This window comes from Prionailurus viverrinus, chromosome C1 (genome assembly GCF_022837055.1).
Source record: "Prionailurus viverrinus isolate Anna chromosome C1, UM_Priviv_1.0, whole genome shotgun sequence".
In the NCBI taxonomy this organism is placed as follows: Eukaryota; Metazoa; Chordata; class Mammalia; order Carnivora; family Felidae; genus Prionailurus; species Prionailurus viverrinus.
In genome coordinates this window covers 141785089-141806299 of record NC_062568.1, presented here as the reverse complement: position 1 = coordinate 141806299, position 21211 = coordinate 141785089, and the positions used below count along the sequence as shown (strand labels likewise).

General features: G+C 36.4%; 1 protein-coding gene across 1 annotated transcript in view; it reads right to left on the bottom strand.

Annotated features, from left to right (window-relative positions):
• Positions 1-21211, bottom strand: part of COL24A1 (collagen type XXIV alpha 1 chain) — a 410128-nt gene that overhangs the window by 274867 nt on the left and 114050 nt on the right. Inside the window, exons 16-20 of the mRNA XM_047871498.1 lie at positions 20455-20508; positions 20333-20377; positions 20031-20084; positions 19715-19768; positions 15087-15140 (exon numbers count right to left, since the gene is read on the bottom strand). Of these exons, the coding sequence (XP_047727454.1) occupies positions 15087-15140; positions 19715-19768; positions 20031-20084; positions 20333-20377; positions 20455-20508 (261 nt within the window). The remainder of the gene's footprint in view (positions 1-15086; positions 15141-19714; positions 19769-20030; positions 20085-20332; positions 20378-20454; positions 20509-21211) is intronic.

Below are 21211 nucleotides of genomic sequence, written 5' to 3'. Positions count from 1 at the left end.
TATGCAAAGAATAAAGGGAAAAGAATCCAAATGTATCGCTAAGAATATCAGCAAATTGTGAATAAAAAGACAAGAAAGGATCAGGAAAAATCTTCAGAAACAACCAGAAAACAAATAATAAGATGACTATAAATACATACCTATCAATAATTACTTTCAACGTAAATGTACTAAACATTCCAATCAAAAGGCATAGAGTGACAGAATGGAAAAAAATCAAACCTCGTTTATATACTGCCTTTAAGAGACTCATTTTAGACCTAAAGACACCAGCAGACTGAAAGTGAGGGGACAGAGAAAATGTTATCATGCAAATGGATGATTTAAAAAAAGGCCAGAGTAGCAATACTTATATCAGAGAAAACAGACTTTAAAACAAAGACTATTACAATAGACAAAGAAGGATACTATATTATAGTAAAGGGGACAATCCAACAAGAAGATATAATAATTGTAAATACTTATACACCCAATATAGGAGGACACAAATATACAAAACAGTTAATAATAAACATAAAGGACTAATCAATAGTAATACAATAATAGTAGGGGACTTTAATACCCTACTTACAACAATGGAAAGATCATCTAAACAGAAAAATCAAAAAGGGAACAATGGCTTTAAATGACACACTGGAACAGATGAATTTAACAGATATATTTAGAACATTCCATCCTAAAACAGCAGAATACACATTTTTTTTCTAGTACACTTTAAGCATTCTCCAGAACAGATAACATATTAGCCCACAAAATAAGTCTCAACAAATTCAAGAAAATCAGAGCCATACCATATACCTTTTTGACCACAATGTTTTGAAACTAGAAGTCAACCACAAGAAAAAATATAGAAAGAACATAAATACATGGAGGTTAAATAATATGTTACTAAACAATGAATGGATCAATCAGTAAACAAAAGAAGAAATAAAAAAGTACATGGAAACAAATAAAAGTGAAAACAGAATCATCAAAACCTGTTGGGATGCAGGAAAAACAGTTCTAAAAGGAAAGTTTATACCAGTACAGGCCTAACTCAAGAAGCAAGAAAAATCTCAAATAAGCAACCTAACCATACACGTAAAGGAGCCAGAAAAAGAAAAACAAACAAAGCCTAAAATCAGCAGAAGGAAGGAAATAATAAAGATCAGAGTAGAAATAAATGATACAGAAACTAAAAACACAATAGATCAATGAGAACAGAGATGTTTCTTTGAAAACAATCAACAAAATTGTTAAACCTCTAGCCAGACGTATCAAGAAATAAAGAGAAAGGACTCAAATAAATAAAATCTCAAATAAGGGAGGAGAAATAACTACCAGCACGACAGAAATACAAGCAATTATAAGAGAAAATTATGAAAAACTATATGCCAACAAACTGGACAAACCTAACAGAAATGGATAAATTCCTAAAAACATATAACCTACCAAAAGTGAAGCAGGAAGAAATAGTAAATTTGAATAGACTGAATACAACAATTAAATTGAATCAGTAATAATAATTAAAAAAAAAAAACTCCAAACAAACAAAAGTCCAGGACCAGATGGCTTCATGGGCAAATTCTACCAAATACTTAACAAAGAGTTAATACCTCTTCTTCTCAAACCATTTCAAAAAATAGAAAATGAAGGAAAACTTTCAAATTCATTGTGTGAGACCAGCATTACTCTGATATGAAAACCAGATGAAGACACTACAAAAAAAGAAAACTACAAGCCAACATCTCTAAAGAACATAGATGCAAAAATCCTTAAAATATTAGCAAATCAAATCAAACAATACATTAAAAAAATTATTCACCACAATCAAGTAAGATTTATTCCTGGGCTGCAAGGGTAGTTCAATATTCACAAAGCAATCAACATGATACATCATATCAATAAGGGAAAGGATAAAAACTACATGATCATTTCAATAGATGCAGAAAAAGCATTTGGCAAAGTACAACACCCATTCATGAAAAAAACCCTCAACAAAGTAGTTTAGAGGGAACATACCTCAACACAATTAAGACAACATATGAAAAACCCACAGCTAATATCATCCTCAATGGGGAAAAACTGAGATCTTTTTCTCTATGGTCAAAAACAAGGCAGGGATGTCCACTCTGACCAGTGTTATTTAACACAGTATTAGAAGTCCTGGCCACAGCATTCAGACAATAAAAAGAGATGAAAAGTGCCCCAATTGGCAGGGAAGAAGTAACTTGCACTATTTGCAGATGACATGATACTCTATACAGAAAACCTGAAGACTCCACCAAAAAATTGCTAGAAGTAAAAAATGTATTCAATAAAATTGCATAATACAAAATCAATGTACAGAAATCGGTTGCATTTCTACACACCAATAATGAAACAGCAGAAAGAGAAATTAAGGAATAAATCTCATCTACAATTCCACCTAAAACAACAAGGTACCTAGAAAGAAACCTAACCAAAGAAGTGAAAGACGTGGACTCAGAAAACTTAAAACACTGATGAAATTCCAGATGACACAAAGAAATGGAAAGACATTCCATGGTCATGGATCAAAAGAACAAATATTAGTAAAATGTCTATACTATCCAAAGCAATCTACATATTTAATGCAATCCCTATCAAAGTACTAACAGCATTTTCCACAGAGCTAGAATAAACAATCCTAAAATTTATATGGAACCACAAAAGACCTCAAAGAGCCAAAGCAATCTTGAAAAAGAAAGGCAAAGCTGGAGGCACCACAACTCTGGACTTCAAATTTTATTACAGAGCTATAGCAATGAAAACAGTATGGTACTAGTATAAAAACAGACACATAGGTCAATAGAACATAACAGAAAACCCAGAAATAAACCCACAACTGTATGGTGAATTAATCTTTGACAAAGCAGGAAAGACTGTCCAATGAGAAAAAGAGAGTCTCTTCAACAAATGCTGTTGGGAAAACTGGACAGCTACACGCAAAAGAATGAAACTGGACCATTTTCTTATGACATACACAAAAATAAAGTCAAAATGGACTAAAGACCTAAATGTGAGACCTAAAACCATATGACTCCTAGAAGAAGACACAGGCAGTAACTTATCTGACATGGGCTGTAGCAATACTTTTCTAGCTAGGTCTCCTGAGGCAAGGGAAATAAGAGTAATAATAAACTATTGGGACTGCATCAAAATAAAAAGCTCCTGCACAGTGAAGGAAATAATCAACAAAACTAAAGGGCAATCTACAGAATGAGAGAAGATATTTGCAAATGACATATCTAACAAAGGGTTAGTATCCAAAATATACAAAGAACTCATAAAATTCAACACCAAAAAACTAATAATCCAATTAAAAACTGGCAGAAGACATGAACACACATTTCTCCAAAGACATAGAGATGGCCAATAGACACATGAAAAGATGTTCATCATCACTTACCCTCAGGGAAATGCGAATGAAAACTACAATGAGTTTAATTGTATCACCTCACATCTGTCAGAATGGCTAAAGTCAATAAGACAACAAACAACAGTTGCTGGCAAGGATACTGGGGAAAAGGAAACTTCATGCACCATTGGTGGGAATGCAAACCTGTGCAGCCACTCTAAAAAACAGTATGGAGCTTCTTCAAAAAGTTAAAAATACAAATATACTTTGATCCAGCAATCACCCTACTGGGTATTTACCCCCAAAATTACAAAAAAACACTAATTCAAAGAGATACAGGCACCCTGATGTTTATAGCAGCATTATCTACAATAGCCAAGATATGGAAGCAGCCCAAGTGTCCACTGATTGATGAATGGATAAAGAAGATGTGGTATATATGTACACAATGAAATACTATTCAGCCATAAAAAATAATGAAATCTTGACATTTGCAAACAACAGAGTTAGAGAATATAATGCCAAGCAAAATAAGTCAAAGAAAGACAAATACCATATGATTTCACTCATATGTGGCATTTAAGAAACAAAACAGACAAGTGTAAAACATAGAGAGAAATCAAGAAGCAGACTCTTAATTGTAGAGAACAAACTGATGGGTACCAGAGGGGAAGGGGTTAGGAGGAAGGGTTAAAAAGGTGAGGGGATTGAGGAGTGCACTTGTGATGATGAGCACTAGGTGATGTACTGAATTGTTGAATCACTACATTGCATATCTGAAACTAATATAATATTTGTATGTTAACTAACTGGAATTAAAATTAAACTTAAAAACCTAACATGATGTATGCACGTGCACACACACACACACACACACACACACACACACACACATGAATATACTAAACCAGAAAAGAAAGAATGAAATCTTGACATTTGAGACAACACAAATGAACCTGGAGTGCATTATGCTACATGAAATAAACCAGAAGAAAAAGAAAAATACTGTACTTTATCACTTCTATGTAGAATCTTAAAAAAAATAGCTGATTTCATAGGAACAGAGATTAGAATGGTGGTTGAGAGTGACTGGGGGGAGGCAAAACAGGGTGTATAGGTTCAGTTTTAAGAATACAATAACATGAATAGAGATGTACAGTTAGAAGAAGAATAAGTTCTGACAATCTAATGTACAGCATGTGACTATAGTTAAAAATATGGTATATTTGACATTTAGGTTCTGGGAAGGTGGAAGCGTAGGAGGACGCTGGGCTCACCTCGTCCTGCTGATCACTTAGATTCCACCCACATTGGCCTAACTAACCTAGAAAACTGCCAGAAGACTAGCAGAACGGACTCTCTGGAGCCAAGAATAGAGAAGAGCCCACGGAAGAAGGTAGGAAGGGAGGAGAGGCAGTGTGTGCTACAGGGACTGGCAGAAGGGAGCTGGGGGCAGTGGAGGGGCAGCCTGCCAGGCAAGGCAGAGCCCCCGAAGTTTGGCTTGCAAAAGTGGAGGGGCTGGACTGCGTGAGTTCTGACAGCCAGAGGGACTTAACATCTGGAATGTTAGAAGTCAACAGCTCTACTCTCGGAGAGCAGGGAGGGTGACAGGACGCTGGGAGGGAGAATTGTTGAGCTCCGGACACAGAGCTCAGCTCTGCAGGGGAACAAAGGCACTGGCAAGCAACATTTCCCTCTCCCATCTCCCAACTGAAATTCCAAAGAAACCAGTTCCTGTCACCAAACTTGCTTGTACCACGCAAACGCCCAACGCTGTGCTTCTGTGGATCCATCCCTCTGATGGGCCTGCCTCCCTCCAGGTGCGGCAGGGCCCCTCCCACAGGGGACCACCTGAGGCAAAGTGAGCTAAGCCTACCCCTCCCGCCCCTGTGCACCTTGCTGATCCACCCCGGCTAATACATCCTTGGCCAGATCCCATCGAAGCAGCACCACAAGCCTGGCAGTGTGCAAGCAGCCCAGACAGGGGCCACACCACTTCACAGTGAGTCCTGCCCCTGGGAGAGGGGAAGATAAGGTACACACCAGTCTGACTATGGCCCCAGCAGTGGGCTGGGGGCAGACATCGGGTATGACTGCAGCCCCACCCACCAACACAAGTTTCTCTGGACAGCACAGGGGAAGTGCCCTGAAGTTTGGAGCTACCTCAGGGACTACCCAAAATGACAAGACGGAAGAATTCTCCTCAAAAGAACTCCAGCTAACGAATTGATCAAAACCGATTTGAGCAATATAATGCAACAAGGATTTAGAATAATAGTCATAAAATTAATCGCTGGGCTTGAAAAAAGCATAGAGGACAGCAGAGAATCTATTGCTACAGGGATCAAGGGGCTAAAAAATAGTCACGAGGAATTAAAAAATACTATAAATGAGGTGCAAAATAAAATGGAGGTGGCCATAGCATGGATTGAAGAGGCAGAGGAGAGAATAGGTGAATTAGAAGATAAAATTATGGAAAAAGAGGAAGCTGAGAAAAAAGAGAAATAAAAAAATCCAGGAGTATGAGGGGAGAAGTGGAGAACTAAGTAATGCAATCAAATGGAACAATATCCGTATCATAGGTATTCCAGAGGAAGAAGAAGAAGAAGAAGAAGAAGAAGAAGAAGAAGAAGAAGAGAGGAAGGGGCTGAAGGTATACTTGAACAAATCATAGCTGAGAACTTCCCTATCTGGGGAAGGAAACAGGTATTGAAATCCAAGATGCACAGAGAGCTCCCTTCAGGCGTAACTTGAATTGATCTTCTGTATGACATATCATAGTGAAACTTGCAAAATACAAGGATAAAGAGAGAATTCTGAAAGCAGCTAGGGATAAACAGGCCCTAACTTACAAAGGTAGACATATAAGGGTAGTAGCAGACGTATCTACAGAAACTTGGCAGGCCAGAAAGGAATGACAGGAAATCTTTAATGTGATGAACATAAAAAATATGCAGCCAAGATTCCTTTATCCAGAAAGTCTGTCATTTAGAATAGAAGGAGAGATAAAGGTTTTCCCAAACAACAAAAACTGAAGGAACTCATCACCACTAAAGCAGCCCTACAAGAGATCCTAAGGGGGATTCTATGAGTGATATGTTTCAAGGACCACAAAGTACCAGAGACATCACTACAAGCATGAAACCTACAGACATCACAATGACTCTAAACCCGTATCTTTCTATACTAACACTGAATGTAAATGGACTAAATGCTCTAACGAAAAGACATAGGGTATCAGAATGGATAAAAAGCCAAGACCCATCTATTTGCTGCCTACAAGAGACCCATTTAGACCTGATGACACCTTCAGATTGAAAGTGAAGGGATGGAGAACTATCTATCATGCTACTGGAAGTCAAAAGAAAGCTGGATTAGCCATACTTATATCAGACAAACTAGACTTTAAATTAAGGGCTATAACAAGAGATAAAGAAGGGAATTATATAATTATTACAGGGTCTATCCATCAGGAAGAGCTAACAATTACAAATCTCTATGCACCGAATACAGGAGCCCCCAAATATATAAAACAATTAATCACAAACATAAGAAACCTTGTTGATAACAATGTGGTAACTGAAGGGGACTTTAATACCTCATTTACAACAATGGATAGATCATCTAGACACAGGATCAATAAAGAAACAGGGCCCTGAATGATACATTGAATCAGATGGACTTGACAGATATATTTAGAACTCTGCATCCCAAAGCAACAGAATATACTTTCTTCTCCAGTGCACATGGAAAATTCTCCAATATAGATCACATACTGGGTCACAAAACAGCCCTTAATAAATATAAAAGAACTGAGATCATACCATGCACACTTTCAGACCACAATGCTATGAAACTTGGAATCAACCACAGGAAAAATCTGGAAAACCTCCAAAAGCATGGAGGTTAAAGAACACCCTACTAAAGAATCAATGGGTCAACCAGGCAATTAGGGAAGAAATTAAAAATATATGGAAACAAATGAAAATGAAAATACAACAATCCAAATGCTTTGGGATGCAGTGAAGGCAGTCCTGAGAGGAAAATACGTTGCAATCCAGGACTATCTCAAGAAACAAGAAAAATCCCCAATACAAAATCTAATAGCACACCTAAGGGAATAGAAGCAGAACAGCAAAGACACCCCACACCCGGAAGAAGAAGAGAAATAATAAAGATCAGAGCAGAAATAAACAATATAGAATCTAAAAAACCTGTAGAGCAGATCAATGAAACCAAGAGTTGGTTTTTTGAAAAAATAAACAAAATTGATAAACCATGCTTCTCAAAAAGAAAAGGGAGATGACCCAAATAGATAAAATCATGAATGAAAATGGAATTATTACAACCAATCCCTCAGAAATACAAGCAATTATCAGTAATACTATGAAAAATTATATGCCAACAAACTAGACAACCTGGAAGAAATGGACAAATTCCTAAGCACCCACACCCTTCCAAAATTCAAACAGAAAAAAACAGAAAACTTGAACAGACCCATAACCAGTGAAGAAATGGAATCAGTTATCAAAAATCTCCCAAAAAATAAGAGTCCAGGACCAGAAGCTTCCCTGGGGAATTCTACCAGCCGTTTAAAGCAGAGATAATACCTATCCTTCTCTAGCTGTTCCAAAAAACAGAAAGGGAAGAAAAATTTCCAGACTCATTCTATGAAGTCAGCATTACTTTGATTCCCAAACCAGACAGAGACCCAGCAAAAAAAGAGAACTACAGGCCAATATCTCTGATGAATATGGATGCAAAAATTCTCAACAAGATACTAGCAAATCGAATTCAACAGCATATAAAAAGAATTATTCACCATGATCAAGTGGGATTCATTCCTGGGCTGCAGGGCTGGTTCAACATTCACAAATCAATCAATGTGATACATCACATTAATAAAAGAAAAGATAAGAACCATATGATCCCATCAATCAATGCAGAAAAAGCATTTGACAAAATTCAGCATCCTTTCTTAATAAAAACCCTTGAGAAAGTCGGGAGAGAAGGAACATACTTAAACATTATCAAAGGCATTTATGAAAAGCCCACAGCTAATATCATCTTCAATGAGGAAAAACTGAGAGCTTTCCCCCTGAGATCAGGAACACGACAGGGATGTCCACTCTCACCGCTGTTGTTTAACATAGTGTTGGAAGTTCTGTGGGGCACCTGGGTGGCTCAGTTGGCTGAGCATCTGATTTTGGCTCAGGTCATGATCCTGAGGTTTGTGAGTTCAAGCCCTGACTCAGGCTCTGTGCTGACAGCTCAGAGCCTGGAGCCTGCTTTGGATTCTGTGTCTCCCTCTCTCTCTGCCCCTCCACCACTCATGCTCTGTCTCTCTCTCTGTCAAAAATAAACAAACATCAAAAAAATTAAAAACAAAAAACAGCGTTGGAAGTTCTAGCATCAGCAATCAGACAACAAGAGGAAATTAAAGCCATCAAAATTGGCAAAGATGAAGTCAAGCTTTCACTTTTTGCAGATAACATGATATTATACATGGAAAACCCAATAGACTCCAGCAAAAGTCTGCTAGAACTGATACATGAAGTTAGCAAAGTCACAGGATACAAAATCAACGTACAGAAATCAGTTGCATTCTTATACACTAATAGTGAAGCAAGAGAAAGACAAATAAAGAAACTGATCCCATTCACAATTGCACCAAGAAGCATAAAATACCTAGGAATAAACCTAACCAAAGATGTAAAAGATCTGTACGCTGAAAACTATAGAAAGTTGATGAAGGAAATTGAAGAAGATACAAAGGAATGGAAAAACATTCCATGCTCATGGATTGGAAGAATAAATATTGCTAAAATGTCAATACTACCCAAAGCAACCTACACATTCAATGCAATCCCAATCAAAATCGCACCAGCATTCTTCTCAAAGCTAGAACAAGCAATCCTAAAATTTATATGGAACACAAAAGACCCCGAATAGCCAAAGTAATTTTGAAGAAGACCAAAGCGGGAGGCATCACAATCCCAGACTTTAGCCTCTACTACAAAGCTGTAATCATCAAGACAGCATGGTATTGGCACAAAAACAGACACATAGACCAATGGAATAGAATAGAGACTCCAGAATTAGACCCACAAAAGTATGGTCAACTAATCTTTGACAAAGCAGGAAAGAATATCCAATGGAAAATAGTCTCTTTAACAAATGGTGCTGGGAGAACTGGACAGCAACATGCAGAAGAATGAAACTAGACCACTTTCTCACACCACTCACAAAAATAAACTCAAAATGGATGAAGGACCTGAATGTGAGGCAGGAAACCATCAAAACCCTAGAGAAAGCAGGAAAAGACCTCTGTGACCTCAGCCGCAGCAATTTCTTACTTGACACATCCCTAAGGGCAAGGTAATTAAAAGCAAAAATGAACTATTGGGACCTCATGAAGATAAAAAGCTTCTGCACTGCAAAGGAAACAATCAACGAAACTAAAAGGCAACTGACAGAATGGGAAAAGATATTTGCAAATGACATATCAGACAAAGGGCTAGTATTCAAAATCTATACAGAACTCACCAAACTCCACACCCAAAAAACAAATAATCCAGTGAAGAAATGGGCAGAAGACATGAATAGACACTTTTCTAAAGAAGATATCCAGATGGCCAGCAGGCACATGAGAAGATGCTCAATATCACTCCTCATCAGGGAAATACAAATCAAAACCACACTGAGATATCACCTCATGCCAGTCAGAGTGGCTAAAATAAACAAATCAGGAGAGTATAGATGCTGGCGAGGATGTGGAGAAACGGGAACCCTCTTGTACTGTTGGTAGGAATGCAAACTGGTGCAGCCACTCTGGAAAACAGTGTGGAGGTTCCTCGAAAAATTAAAAATAGATTTACCTTATGACCCAGAAATAGCACTGCTAGGAATTTACCCAAAGGATACCGGAGTGCTGATGCTTAGGGAACTTGTACCCCAATGTTTACAGCAGCACTTTCAACAATAGCCAAATTATGGAAAGAACCTAAATGTTCGTCAACTGATGAATGGATAAAGAAGTTGTGGTTTATATACACAATGGAATACTGCTTGGCAATGAGAAAGAATGAAATATGGCCTTCTGTAGCAATGTGGATGGAACTGGAGAGTGTTATGCTAAGTGAAATAAGTCATACAGAGAAAGACAGATACCATATGTTTTCACTCTTATGTGGATCCTGAGAAACTTAACAGAAGACCATGGAGGAGGGGAAGGGAAAAAAAATGTTAGGGAGGGAGCCAAAACATAAGAGACTCTTAAAAACTGAGAACAAACTGAAGGTTAAGGGGGGGGGGGGGAGGGAGGGAGGGGGAGGATGAGTGATGGGTATTGACGAGGGCATCTGTTGGGATGAGCACTGGGTGTTGTATGGAAACCAATTTGACAATAAACTTCATATTAAAAAAAACAAAAAAGAAACAAACAAATATGGTATATTTGAAAGTTGCTGAGAGTAGATTTTAAGCATTTTCACCAGAAAGAAATTAAAGAGTTAACTATGGAAGGTGATGGATATGCTGATTATATTCATCTTGGTAATCATTTTACAATGTATTCTACATATCAAATCATTACATTATATACTTTACGTATATACAATCATATTTTTAATCTAAGGAAGAAGAGATTCACATAAGTGAATATTTCACTGTTTTGGCCAGTAGGATGTTCAGACTCACATTTACAATACAGTTCCAATAAAAAAGTATTGGACTTTGTGGCTATATTTTGGGAAGATGGTTTTTCAATCTCAGCTGAGTTCTTAATATAGCTCAGGAATTATTTTATAAGTCTCTAGTTACTTCCCCACTTACTCTTCACAAATCTACTCAAGGACCCTCTTTCTGGATGCACCCAGTCCTCTTAGTCTTGGGATTGTCTCATATTTATAAAGAAAACAGAATCTATCCTATTTGATCTCTTTCAACGTCTTTCTCCTTTTGAAACAAATCCCTACACTTGTGCTATGCATAATACATTTATTCTTGTTCTTCCTTGCTTTTTAGAGAAATGTGAATTTGGGTGCAACATTCAAGTTTTATAGTGATTGGTTCTCACCCAGTACTAAATATTTTTTAATTTCCAAAGTGATTTTTTTCTTTTCTCTGTGCTTTTAAGTTACCAAAGTTTATCTTACTGCCTTTAAATTGTTAATTTAAAACCGATTGCACTGTAGATAGAGAATGTAGCCTTTGGGGTGAATGTCCAGGTGTAGTATTTTCAAACCTTGTTTCATACATTCTCCCTAAATGATTTCATCTGTTAACAGCTGCTTCATCTAATACCACCATGTGGATGACAACAAAGAATTATCTCTAGTCCTATTCTCTTCTGAGTTTCAGGTCTATAGTTTTCTATACACTTATGAGACTAATTTCCTATATGTCCAACAGGCTCTGCAGTCCTAACAATCTCAAAACCAAAGCATTATCTCTACCCCTCTGAATATCTTCCTCCTTCTCCCTTTTTACTATTTTTAGACTGGTAATCCCAGGGGCACCTGGGTGGCCTAGTCGGTTAAGCGTCTGGCTTTGGCTTAGGTCATGATCTCACTGTTCGTGGGTTCAAGCCCTGTGTTGGGCTCTGTGCTGACAGCCCAGAGCCTGGAGCCTACTTCGGATTCTCTGTCTCCCTCTCTCTCTGCCCCTCCTCCACTTGTGCTCTGTCCCTCTCTCAAAAATAAATAAACATTAAAAAAAATTTTTTTTAGAATGGTGGTCCCACTTTCTACCCAACTTTTCAAGCAAGAAACATTAAAATTGTCTCTTACTGCTCTCTTACACAAACTAAATGAACAGAACTGAGTGGTTCAAGTGCTGTGAATTGTATATCCCAATTATTTCTGGAAGCCATCCTCTCTTCTCTATTTTAACAGGCTCTCATTATTTATAGCCTGGTCTTGCCTTACTTATCCTCCTAAATAGCCTCCAATTAGTCTTCTCACCTCTCCCTTCTTTCTTTTTTACCTTTGTGCTCCTGCTACCATGTACCTGTTGAAAACACAAGTCTGATGATTTCATTCCCCTTGCTTAAAAATCTTTGATCATTGCCTATAGTATAAAGTCTAAATTTAGCACTACATATAAAACCCCTTATCTGAGAAAAGTCATGTACTATACAGGTAGAAACTTTTGAGTCTTGATACAATATTAAACATACTATTGTAAATTCTTAGATCTGCAATTCTATCAAAAGCCTAATGTTGAGAGGGATTTGGATAAAAGTGTTGCCTCATATAACTGCCTATACATTATATTCTTATGTTTATAAAAGTATGATCTTTAGATTAGGCCCATTTCCCAAAAAAAACCTTGACCAATTATGAGAATACAGGTTACATCTTTGGCTCAATGAAAACATTTAATGCAGCTGAGCAGGAGGAACGGGTACAGTCTGACAAGGTTAGAGCTCAGGACTTTGTATTAGTAGTGCAAAAATCAAGACAATGAGACAATGCTTTGAATGATGATTGCAAATCATTAAATCTCTAAGGCAACAGAAAAAGAAAAGAAACATCTTTGGAAGACCAAGTAATAAGTAAAAACATGGCCCATGCATCCATCCTTTAACCTAGCTTTAGGAAAAAGAAGAAAATGTTCCCAAACCATACTGATTATAAGGCAGTGACACAGTCCTTCTTAGCATGCAAACTATCTGTAACTGTTACAATAGAACAACCCATGTTCAAAGGCACCTGGATGGCTCAGTAAGTTAAGTGTCCAACTTCAGCTCCATTATGAGCTCATGGTTCGTGAATTCAAGCCTCACATCGAACTCTGTGTTGATGGCTCAGAGTCTGGAGCCTGCTTCAGATTCTGTGTGTGCGTCTCTCTTTCTCTGCCTCTCCCTCCTTGCACTCTGTGTATGTCTCTCTCAAAATGAACATTTAAAAAAATTTAAAAAATTTTTTAAATTTTTAAAAAAAAATTTAAAAAAATTTTTAAATTAAAAAAATTTTTTTTTAAAAATTAAAAAAAAAAGAACAACCCATGTTCATAATAAATCATCTTTAAGGCTAGTAAAAGATAAATTAGGTCTGTATCCTCAGTATGAGAAGACAAGTAAATAGAATTCATTCCAGGCAGGTTTTCATGAAAAATTATTAAAAGCAAACAGGCTCATAAAATATATAAAGTTATATTAATGTGTTAATTACTATTTTAATTATTCGTTAATTACTTCAATTACTCAAAACAATTTCTTTCTTTCCAGAATGGTGACGTCAATATATTACTGTATTTTATCTCCTACTATATCCCTATTAATAAAACTAGGTACAATGTAAATTTTTAGATTTTTGAACTACCAATATGCAATGTATTTTTAAATTAGACAATAAGTAGTAATAGGCATTGACTGAAGAAATCAACCAACCCTGAAAGACAGCTGCAGGGTAAGAAGTAGATTTTATGGTTTACAAAGAGAGGGAGAAAGCATCAGTAGAATGCTATTTCTAGAAATTCTGCCTGCTACTCTGACACTGCGGGGATTTTATTGCTCTGATTTATTTATTCTGAAGCCAAATTCATTTTCTCAGCTTTATTGCTGCATCTATGACTCTGAATTAGGTGTGTATGTGTATGTATAGGTGTATATATATATTTTTGGCTTATATTTCTGAATATATGTATTTTTGGCTTATATTTCTGAATTAGAGTGAACTTCAGAAGTTATCTCCATGTGGTATATATCTTTGACTCATAAAATGATTTTTAAATTTTTTTTAATGTTTATTCATTTTTTTAAAAAATTTTTTTTTCAACATTTATTTATTTTTGGGACAGAGAGAGACAGAGCATGAATGGGGGAGGGGCAGAGAGAGAGGGAGACACAGAATCGGAAACAGGCTCCAGGCTCTGAGCCATCAGCCCAGAGCCTGATGCGGGGCTCGAACTCACGGACCGCGAGATCGTGACCTGGCTGAAGTCGGACGCTTAACCAACTGCGCCACCCAGGCGCCCCTTTGTTTATTCATTTTTTGAGAGACAGAGATAGAGTGGGGGAAGGGCAGAGAGAGAGGGAGACACAGAATCCGAAGCAAGTTCCAGGCTCTGAACCGACAGCACAGAGCCTGACATGGGGCTTGAACTCACAGAACATGAGATCGTGACCTGAGCTGAAGTCGGACACTTAAACGACTGAGCCACCCAGGCACCCCAACTCATAAAATGATTTTTAAAAAACTAAAATGTTTCATCTAAGAACCTTGTGTTCTATGTGAACTTGCAGGAAAAAAAAAAAAGACACTCCAGATCAAGCATTCAGCCAAACTCAAAATTTCAAAGAATAAACACGTAAATTTGATATATGTACTACAGACTTAATTGTATTTATTCTAGAATATGAGATCCAAATGATATATGCATATAACAAAAATTGGAAGCATTTTGTATTAAAAATTCAGTGGAGCTTATCCTGAAATTTGATTTTAAACCCCAAGTATGTGTTATTATAGTTATTGTTCAGAATAAATAAATCAGCTGTGATCTAATAAGGACTATAATGTGGTTAATACCTTTCTAGTTCCTTGGGATCACTGTTGCATACTTTCTGACATAGGAGAAAAAAAATTAATACAAACTATTTACAAAGATATAAACTTTAAAGAGAATCTTTCTTAAGCCTATTATGTAAAAACATGCTTTACAAGCAAGTTTAATTTTTTTCAACTTTTATTTCAAATTTGTTATCTTCCAACCAACATTTTACCTCTGGTCCTGGAGGGCCACATGGTCCTTGGGGTCCTGGGTCACCCATTTGGCCCTAAAATGGGGGTGAGAGTCAACGTATAAGCATTAACCTAATAAATACAAGTTAAAATGGAGACAGACATACGGTAAGCAAACAAATCGATGTATTATGCCACACAAAATTATAATGGCTTTTTAGCAAACAGCACTCAATATATTATGTCAAACAAGGTTGTAACTACCATTCAGAAAGACTTAATTTGTAACCATCATCTCTGTGCAAAACTTACTTTTAAAACGTGTATGGATGTAATATATATTTACTCCTAAGTGCTGGAGATACAAACAAATTACTGAGTTAAGCACTCAAGTCAAGAAGAAAAGTGTGTGTGTGCGTGTGTGTGTGTGTGTGTGTGTGTGTGTGTGTGTGTTATCCAGAGATAATAAATAACCAGAGTCCTGGGACTATCCCTGAAAATTCCTCTTTCCGTTGATACTACAAGGGGCCCGATTTAGCAACCAAGAATTATGTGGATTTAAGTCCTTGTTGCTTAATCTCTATTAGCCTCAGTTTCCTCACTAATAAAATAGGAAAATAATGCTAACAGTATTAACATTGTTACAGAGTCATTGTGAGGATTAGAGACAATACATGCAAGGTTCCTAGCACAGTGCCTGGCACGTAGAAAGTACTCACTAAATGTTAACCAATTCTATAACCATTAATTATTCCCTTCATGTCCTCTATCCTTTCCTGGATGATACCTATAATTCCTAGATTGTTTGATCATTATATTAAAATGCTGAGGATTTCTTTTCAATATCTCTGAAGCCATTTTCTGACTTCATTTTCTGACTTCATTTTCTGACTTTTGTTTGGATTAACGAAGTGAAATCAGGGCCAGAGAGAAGATTCAGAGGAGAGACAAGTGGTCATAACGCCTGAAACTAGAAAGGGCTGGCAATATTCTCAAGAGATTGAAGTATAGAACAGGGGGGGACCAGTAGTCTAATACCCTTGTTTTCATAAGAGAAACTGTTGAATTCATTATTTCTGTCACATTAAATTTCTATTCAAGTTTCAGATTTGACTTAATAGGCCTCAGATTACATAGAAATACAAGATATAGTATGCATTTATTCACATCTCAAGAAGTAAAGCACCGTTTTCCATAAGCACTAAATTCATTCTCATACATTGCTTAGATATCTGAGTTTCAGGACATAAAACAGTACACAATGAAACTACTGCAATCAAATTTAGAGAAAATTAATAGTATTACATAAAACTTCATTTAAGTTCTCCTAAGTAAACAAAATCATCATCCGTCATAATCAATATCTAGAGGAGGCTTACATTATTAAAATGGCAAGTACCTCTCTTAAAGAGATAAAGATAGAGCTCTCACTGGAGACCTCTGGTGGCAAAAAGCAAACTAGAAGCTAAATTTATAAGCTGTGAAGGAAAAATACCTACTAGGTCTTTGTTTTCAGAAACACTAATCGACAACCAGATACTTAAAAACACACATTTTGGAATAATTTCGTTCATTCTTCAGAATGAATCTTCACTTTGAAAAACTTCAGCTGGAAGTTTCCTCAAATGTCAAGTCTCTTTTATAAAAACTGAGCTTTCAAGTAAGTTTTAGACAAGGGAGTAATGATTACATACACCTCTATAATTGACAGCAACTTCTAGTTAAATGTATGGAAAGAAAATAATAATTGTCTTTGTTTTTTTTTAATTTAACATTTATTTATTTTTGACAGAGAGAGACAGAGCATGAATGGGGGAGGAACAGAGAGAGAGGGAGACACAGAATCCAAAGCGGCTCCAAGCTGTGAGCTGTCAGCACAGAGCCTGAAGTGAGCCTCAAACCCACGAACTCTGAGATCAAGACCTGAGCTGAAGTCGGACACTAAACCGACTGAGCCACCTAGGTACCCCAATAATGTCTTTGTTCTAAGGAAAGAATATTTCTTAACTTCTGATTGGTAGTTTTCTCTAGTTTTTAAATGCTTGTAGAGCAAAAGCTTCCTTATTGCAAAATGTAAAAAGCCTTCCAAATCAGGACATTCCTTCTTTTAGCTTGTAAATACTCTTTCACGTTACAACTTAGATTCATTTGGGGAAAAAAAAGTCACTAATGTCATCATCTTAGATAATAGAAAACCCAAAGTAGGAGATATAAAATAAGAAAGACATCCTTATGACTATGGCATTCTTTTCATGCTAGTAAACAAATGATTTAGATAGGCACTAACTTGTATAGTTTCTTTTTAATAGATTGAGTGCAAGCAATTTTTCATCCAACAACTGTCTCCTTCCATAACTGGGAAAAGTTTCCAGGTCAAACCTCTACAAGTTTTGTCTACTCATAAGATATAAACAAGTAATAAATAAAGTTAGAAACTAAAGGTTCTCACAAATATTAATTCTTAAGTTTTTATCCTATCTTCGGTCTGATACATAATTTTTTCCAAAGAGTTGATAAAACAAAAAAATGGTCAAGTATCTCCTACCAAAGTCCCTGCCGACATTAAAAAATGTGTTGTTTTTTTTTACCAGAATAATATAGAAAGGTACAAAATGAACAAGCAAAAAGCCTCATTCTTATCATCTTATGCTCCCTGAATCACTGCCCTAAAACACACATTAGAGTTGGTTCTGGTGATTTAGTCCAGGAAAAAAAAAATTAAGGGTTTTAAGACCATGTGTTAAAGATGAGACAGGTTCTCTGCCTTTTCTGTAGCTGAGACTAGAGAAATACTGGCAAACACTATCCCTGAGAGAGGCAACTAAAGAGTCACAGATTTGCAAGGAACCTTAAATATGATATAGTCTCTCAGTTTAAACAAGAAATTGGATATCACAGAGGTTAAATGCCCTGGGTGATGGCAAGTCAGGGCTGGGACTAAAATCTAAGTCTCTGTTTCTCAGACCAGTATATCCCTCCCTGCCCAGCAATAAACATGTTATCAATACAAACTGTGTCAAAAAGTAAGGGGAGGGGGAGACATTAAAAAGGTTTACTTTGTGTAAGTATGTGAAGCATAACAGAATATTGGTATCATTTATTACTTAGTATTGTCCTTAGAAAATGTCTTGTACCAGCTCCTTTTATTATTATCAGAAGTCAGAAAACCCTCACACAATGAACAATGAAAATACAAGAAGTTAGGGTCTTACTTTGCCAACCATTGCAGATACGGTAAGTTCCTGTTACGTGGTTTAGAATCATCCTTGAGTAAAGGCTTTTTGCCAGCTTCACGACCTACTCTCATGTCCCTTATTTATGTACTTTGTAACTTCTAATATTCAACTGCTGAACACAAGTCTGGGTACATGACTGACCAGGTATACCCTGAGTCTGAGGCAAAAACTAAGAAGAGCAAAGCTTACCATTAGACAAACAGATGTCATTAGACAAACAGATGCTGAAAACGGTTCTGTGGAATAAATAATTCCTGAGAGATGTACATGAAATGCTTGCACTGTTAGAAGCCAGACAAAATGGGGTATATAAAGTACTGTAACTTTAAAGCTGCTTGCATCTGACAAAAAAAACAAACAAGCCTGACATAGGAGAGAGTTAGAGGGAACACGAAGATTTGCTCAGGAAAATAATAATCTTTTTTAAAATGTACATTTTAATGTTTTTTAATAAATTATAATTTTCCGTCTAACTTTTTCTATCTACAATCACCTTCACCTTCATAGAGTTGTAAACAATATTAAAATCCTAAAACAATCTTAAAAATGTTAAACTCTCAGACAGTATGCCTGAGTGGCTAAGTGCATGAGCTCTGACATAGGTGATTACCTGGGTTTTCCCAGGTGGCCACCAACTAACTACGAAAACTTGGGCAAGTTGTTCAACTTTATGTCTCAGTTCCCCTAATCTGTAAAATAAGAATAATAATAGTACCAACTTTATATGATTTATGTAAAGATTAAATTAGAGGCATAGACTTTCGAATAGTAACTGGAACTTTGTAAACACTCAGTAAATCTTAAATATAATAATTTTTATGATTTTTAATATATAGAGACATACTTTTAACTCATGTTTTAACCATTATTTAAATGATTTTAATTACTCAGTAATTTTAGTTGTATATTTTGTTGGATTTTGTGTTAACTACAGTATAAGGTATCCTTTCTTTTCAACTAATTGATGCCCAAAGATTAAAAAAAAGACAAAGAACTAGAATATTTTTGCTCACAGAGTGTGACATGCTATCTTTTCTTCACAATACTTTTTTTTTAATGAAACATATTGGAATGAAAGATATTTGGAAAAATTAAAATAGTATTTAAGGTGTTTTATATTTTCTGTTTTAAACACCCCATGTTTACTTGAAATACTATCCATGATAGATCAACCAAGATCTTTAGGGCTCTCAGAAATTTGGCTTGGCCTGGGATGGGGGGCGGGGGCAGGAGGATGAGGTCCAATACTCTGTGGAATGTGAGCTGAAAACTTCAAGGATTAGCTGTACCCTAAAAACTGAAGAGAAAACAATGCCAGCCTGGTAGGCTTATATCTTACTTCTTATATTCCACTAATACCAACAATTGTCAAGACTCCTGCCATGCTGTGCACTTTGTGAGTCATAAAGAACAAAGCAAAAGTTCAAACCTACTGAAGGTCCTGGCTTTCCTCTCATCCCTGGTGGTCCTGGAACACCAACAGCACCCTAAAAGAAGAGAATATTAGAGGAAAGATAGAAACTCTTACACCAAAAAAGGCAGATGTGCCTCTATTTACGAATTACTTTAAAAATTCATGGAATTAATCCAAGAAAACTGAGAAACAAGACATGTAAAACCATATTGATACCATATCCTAATAAACTACATGGTTAAAATAATGATTATTCCTTTCTTTTCAAAGAATTTATAGTTTTTCACGGACTTTTTTTTTTGTATTTCTATAAACTTAATGGTAAAAAAAGTTACCTTGTCTCCAGGATACCCTGGTTCTCCTGGCTCTCCTGCAATGCCTTGCTCACCCTAGAGGGCACAATTTTATACAAAGACATTTAAGCAACACAAACATGACAACATTATACGAAAGTACAAATGTTTATGGAAGAACAGCTTCTTTATTTTTCCTACTTCTGAGAAAAATTGTATAACTGACAGTACAGATTGGATCCCATATATAAAAACAAAATATTTTATAAGTTGTGTTGACTGAAAAGAAAAAAAATAAATGTGATAAGAAATTAACTCTATGATAATGTAAATATTTAAATCACCTTATCACCTTTGATTCCAGGTAGGCCCTTATTCCCGGAAAGACCCTGAAAAAAAGAGGAGATGTTTTGTGACATTGTAGAGAAATTAAAGGGAGATATCCATTATGTAGATACAGACATACCACAGGGCCAGGAATTCCAGAAGGTCCAAATGGTCCAATAGGGCCAACACTGCCCTGAAATGCAGTAAGACAGAAAGGCATCATTAAGCATACACTAGGATTAGGAAGAGAATAATGTAAACTTGATTAATTAACCCAGAACAGTTCGTCTCACTAAGTTCCTACATGTGCCTTGTTCTTCCACAATTTCTTTTTCTCTCCACATGTATAAATCATACCAATCTTTGAAACCTCAGTGAGGTCATCCTACTCCCGGAAGCCTATTCATACTGGTCAAGTCCACAAGGATCCTCCCTTTCCTTTAGCCCCTAAAATGCTTAACTGCCCATCACATTCATCTTGAAATATTTCTCCAACTAGTTAAAATCTTGAAGATAAGGGAAATATTTTAGTGCCATGTTCTCGGGATGTATTTGATAAATGCTTCATTTGATCATCTTATATTTTTATTTCACCCATTTATTCAGGAAATACTTTTTGGGCAGTTACTATGTTCCAGGCATTCTAATGATTTTATTTCATGATCTGAAATTTGCAGAATGATAAAATACCACAATCTCAGGGATAAGCTGAGTACTGAATGAGACTACTCTTCTGGGCTTCTCTCATTCATTCATCATTTAACATTTGTTGGGCATAACATGTACACAGACACTGTAGAAGTGTTGAGGAAACAGATGAAAGAGACATGGTCAGCAATGCCAAGGTTCTCAGTTTAGTGCTCCAATGCAAGATCTCTCAAAAACATAACTACCAC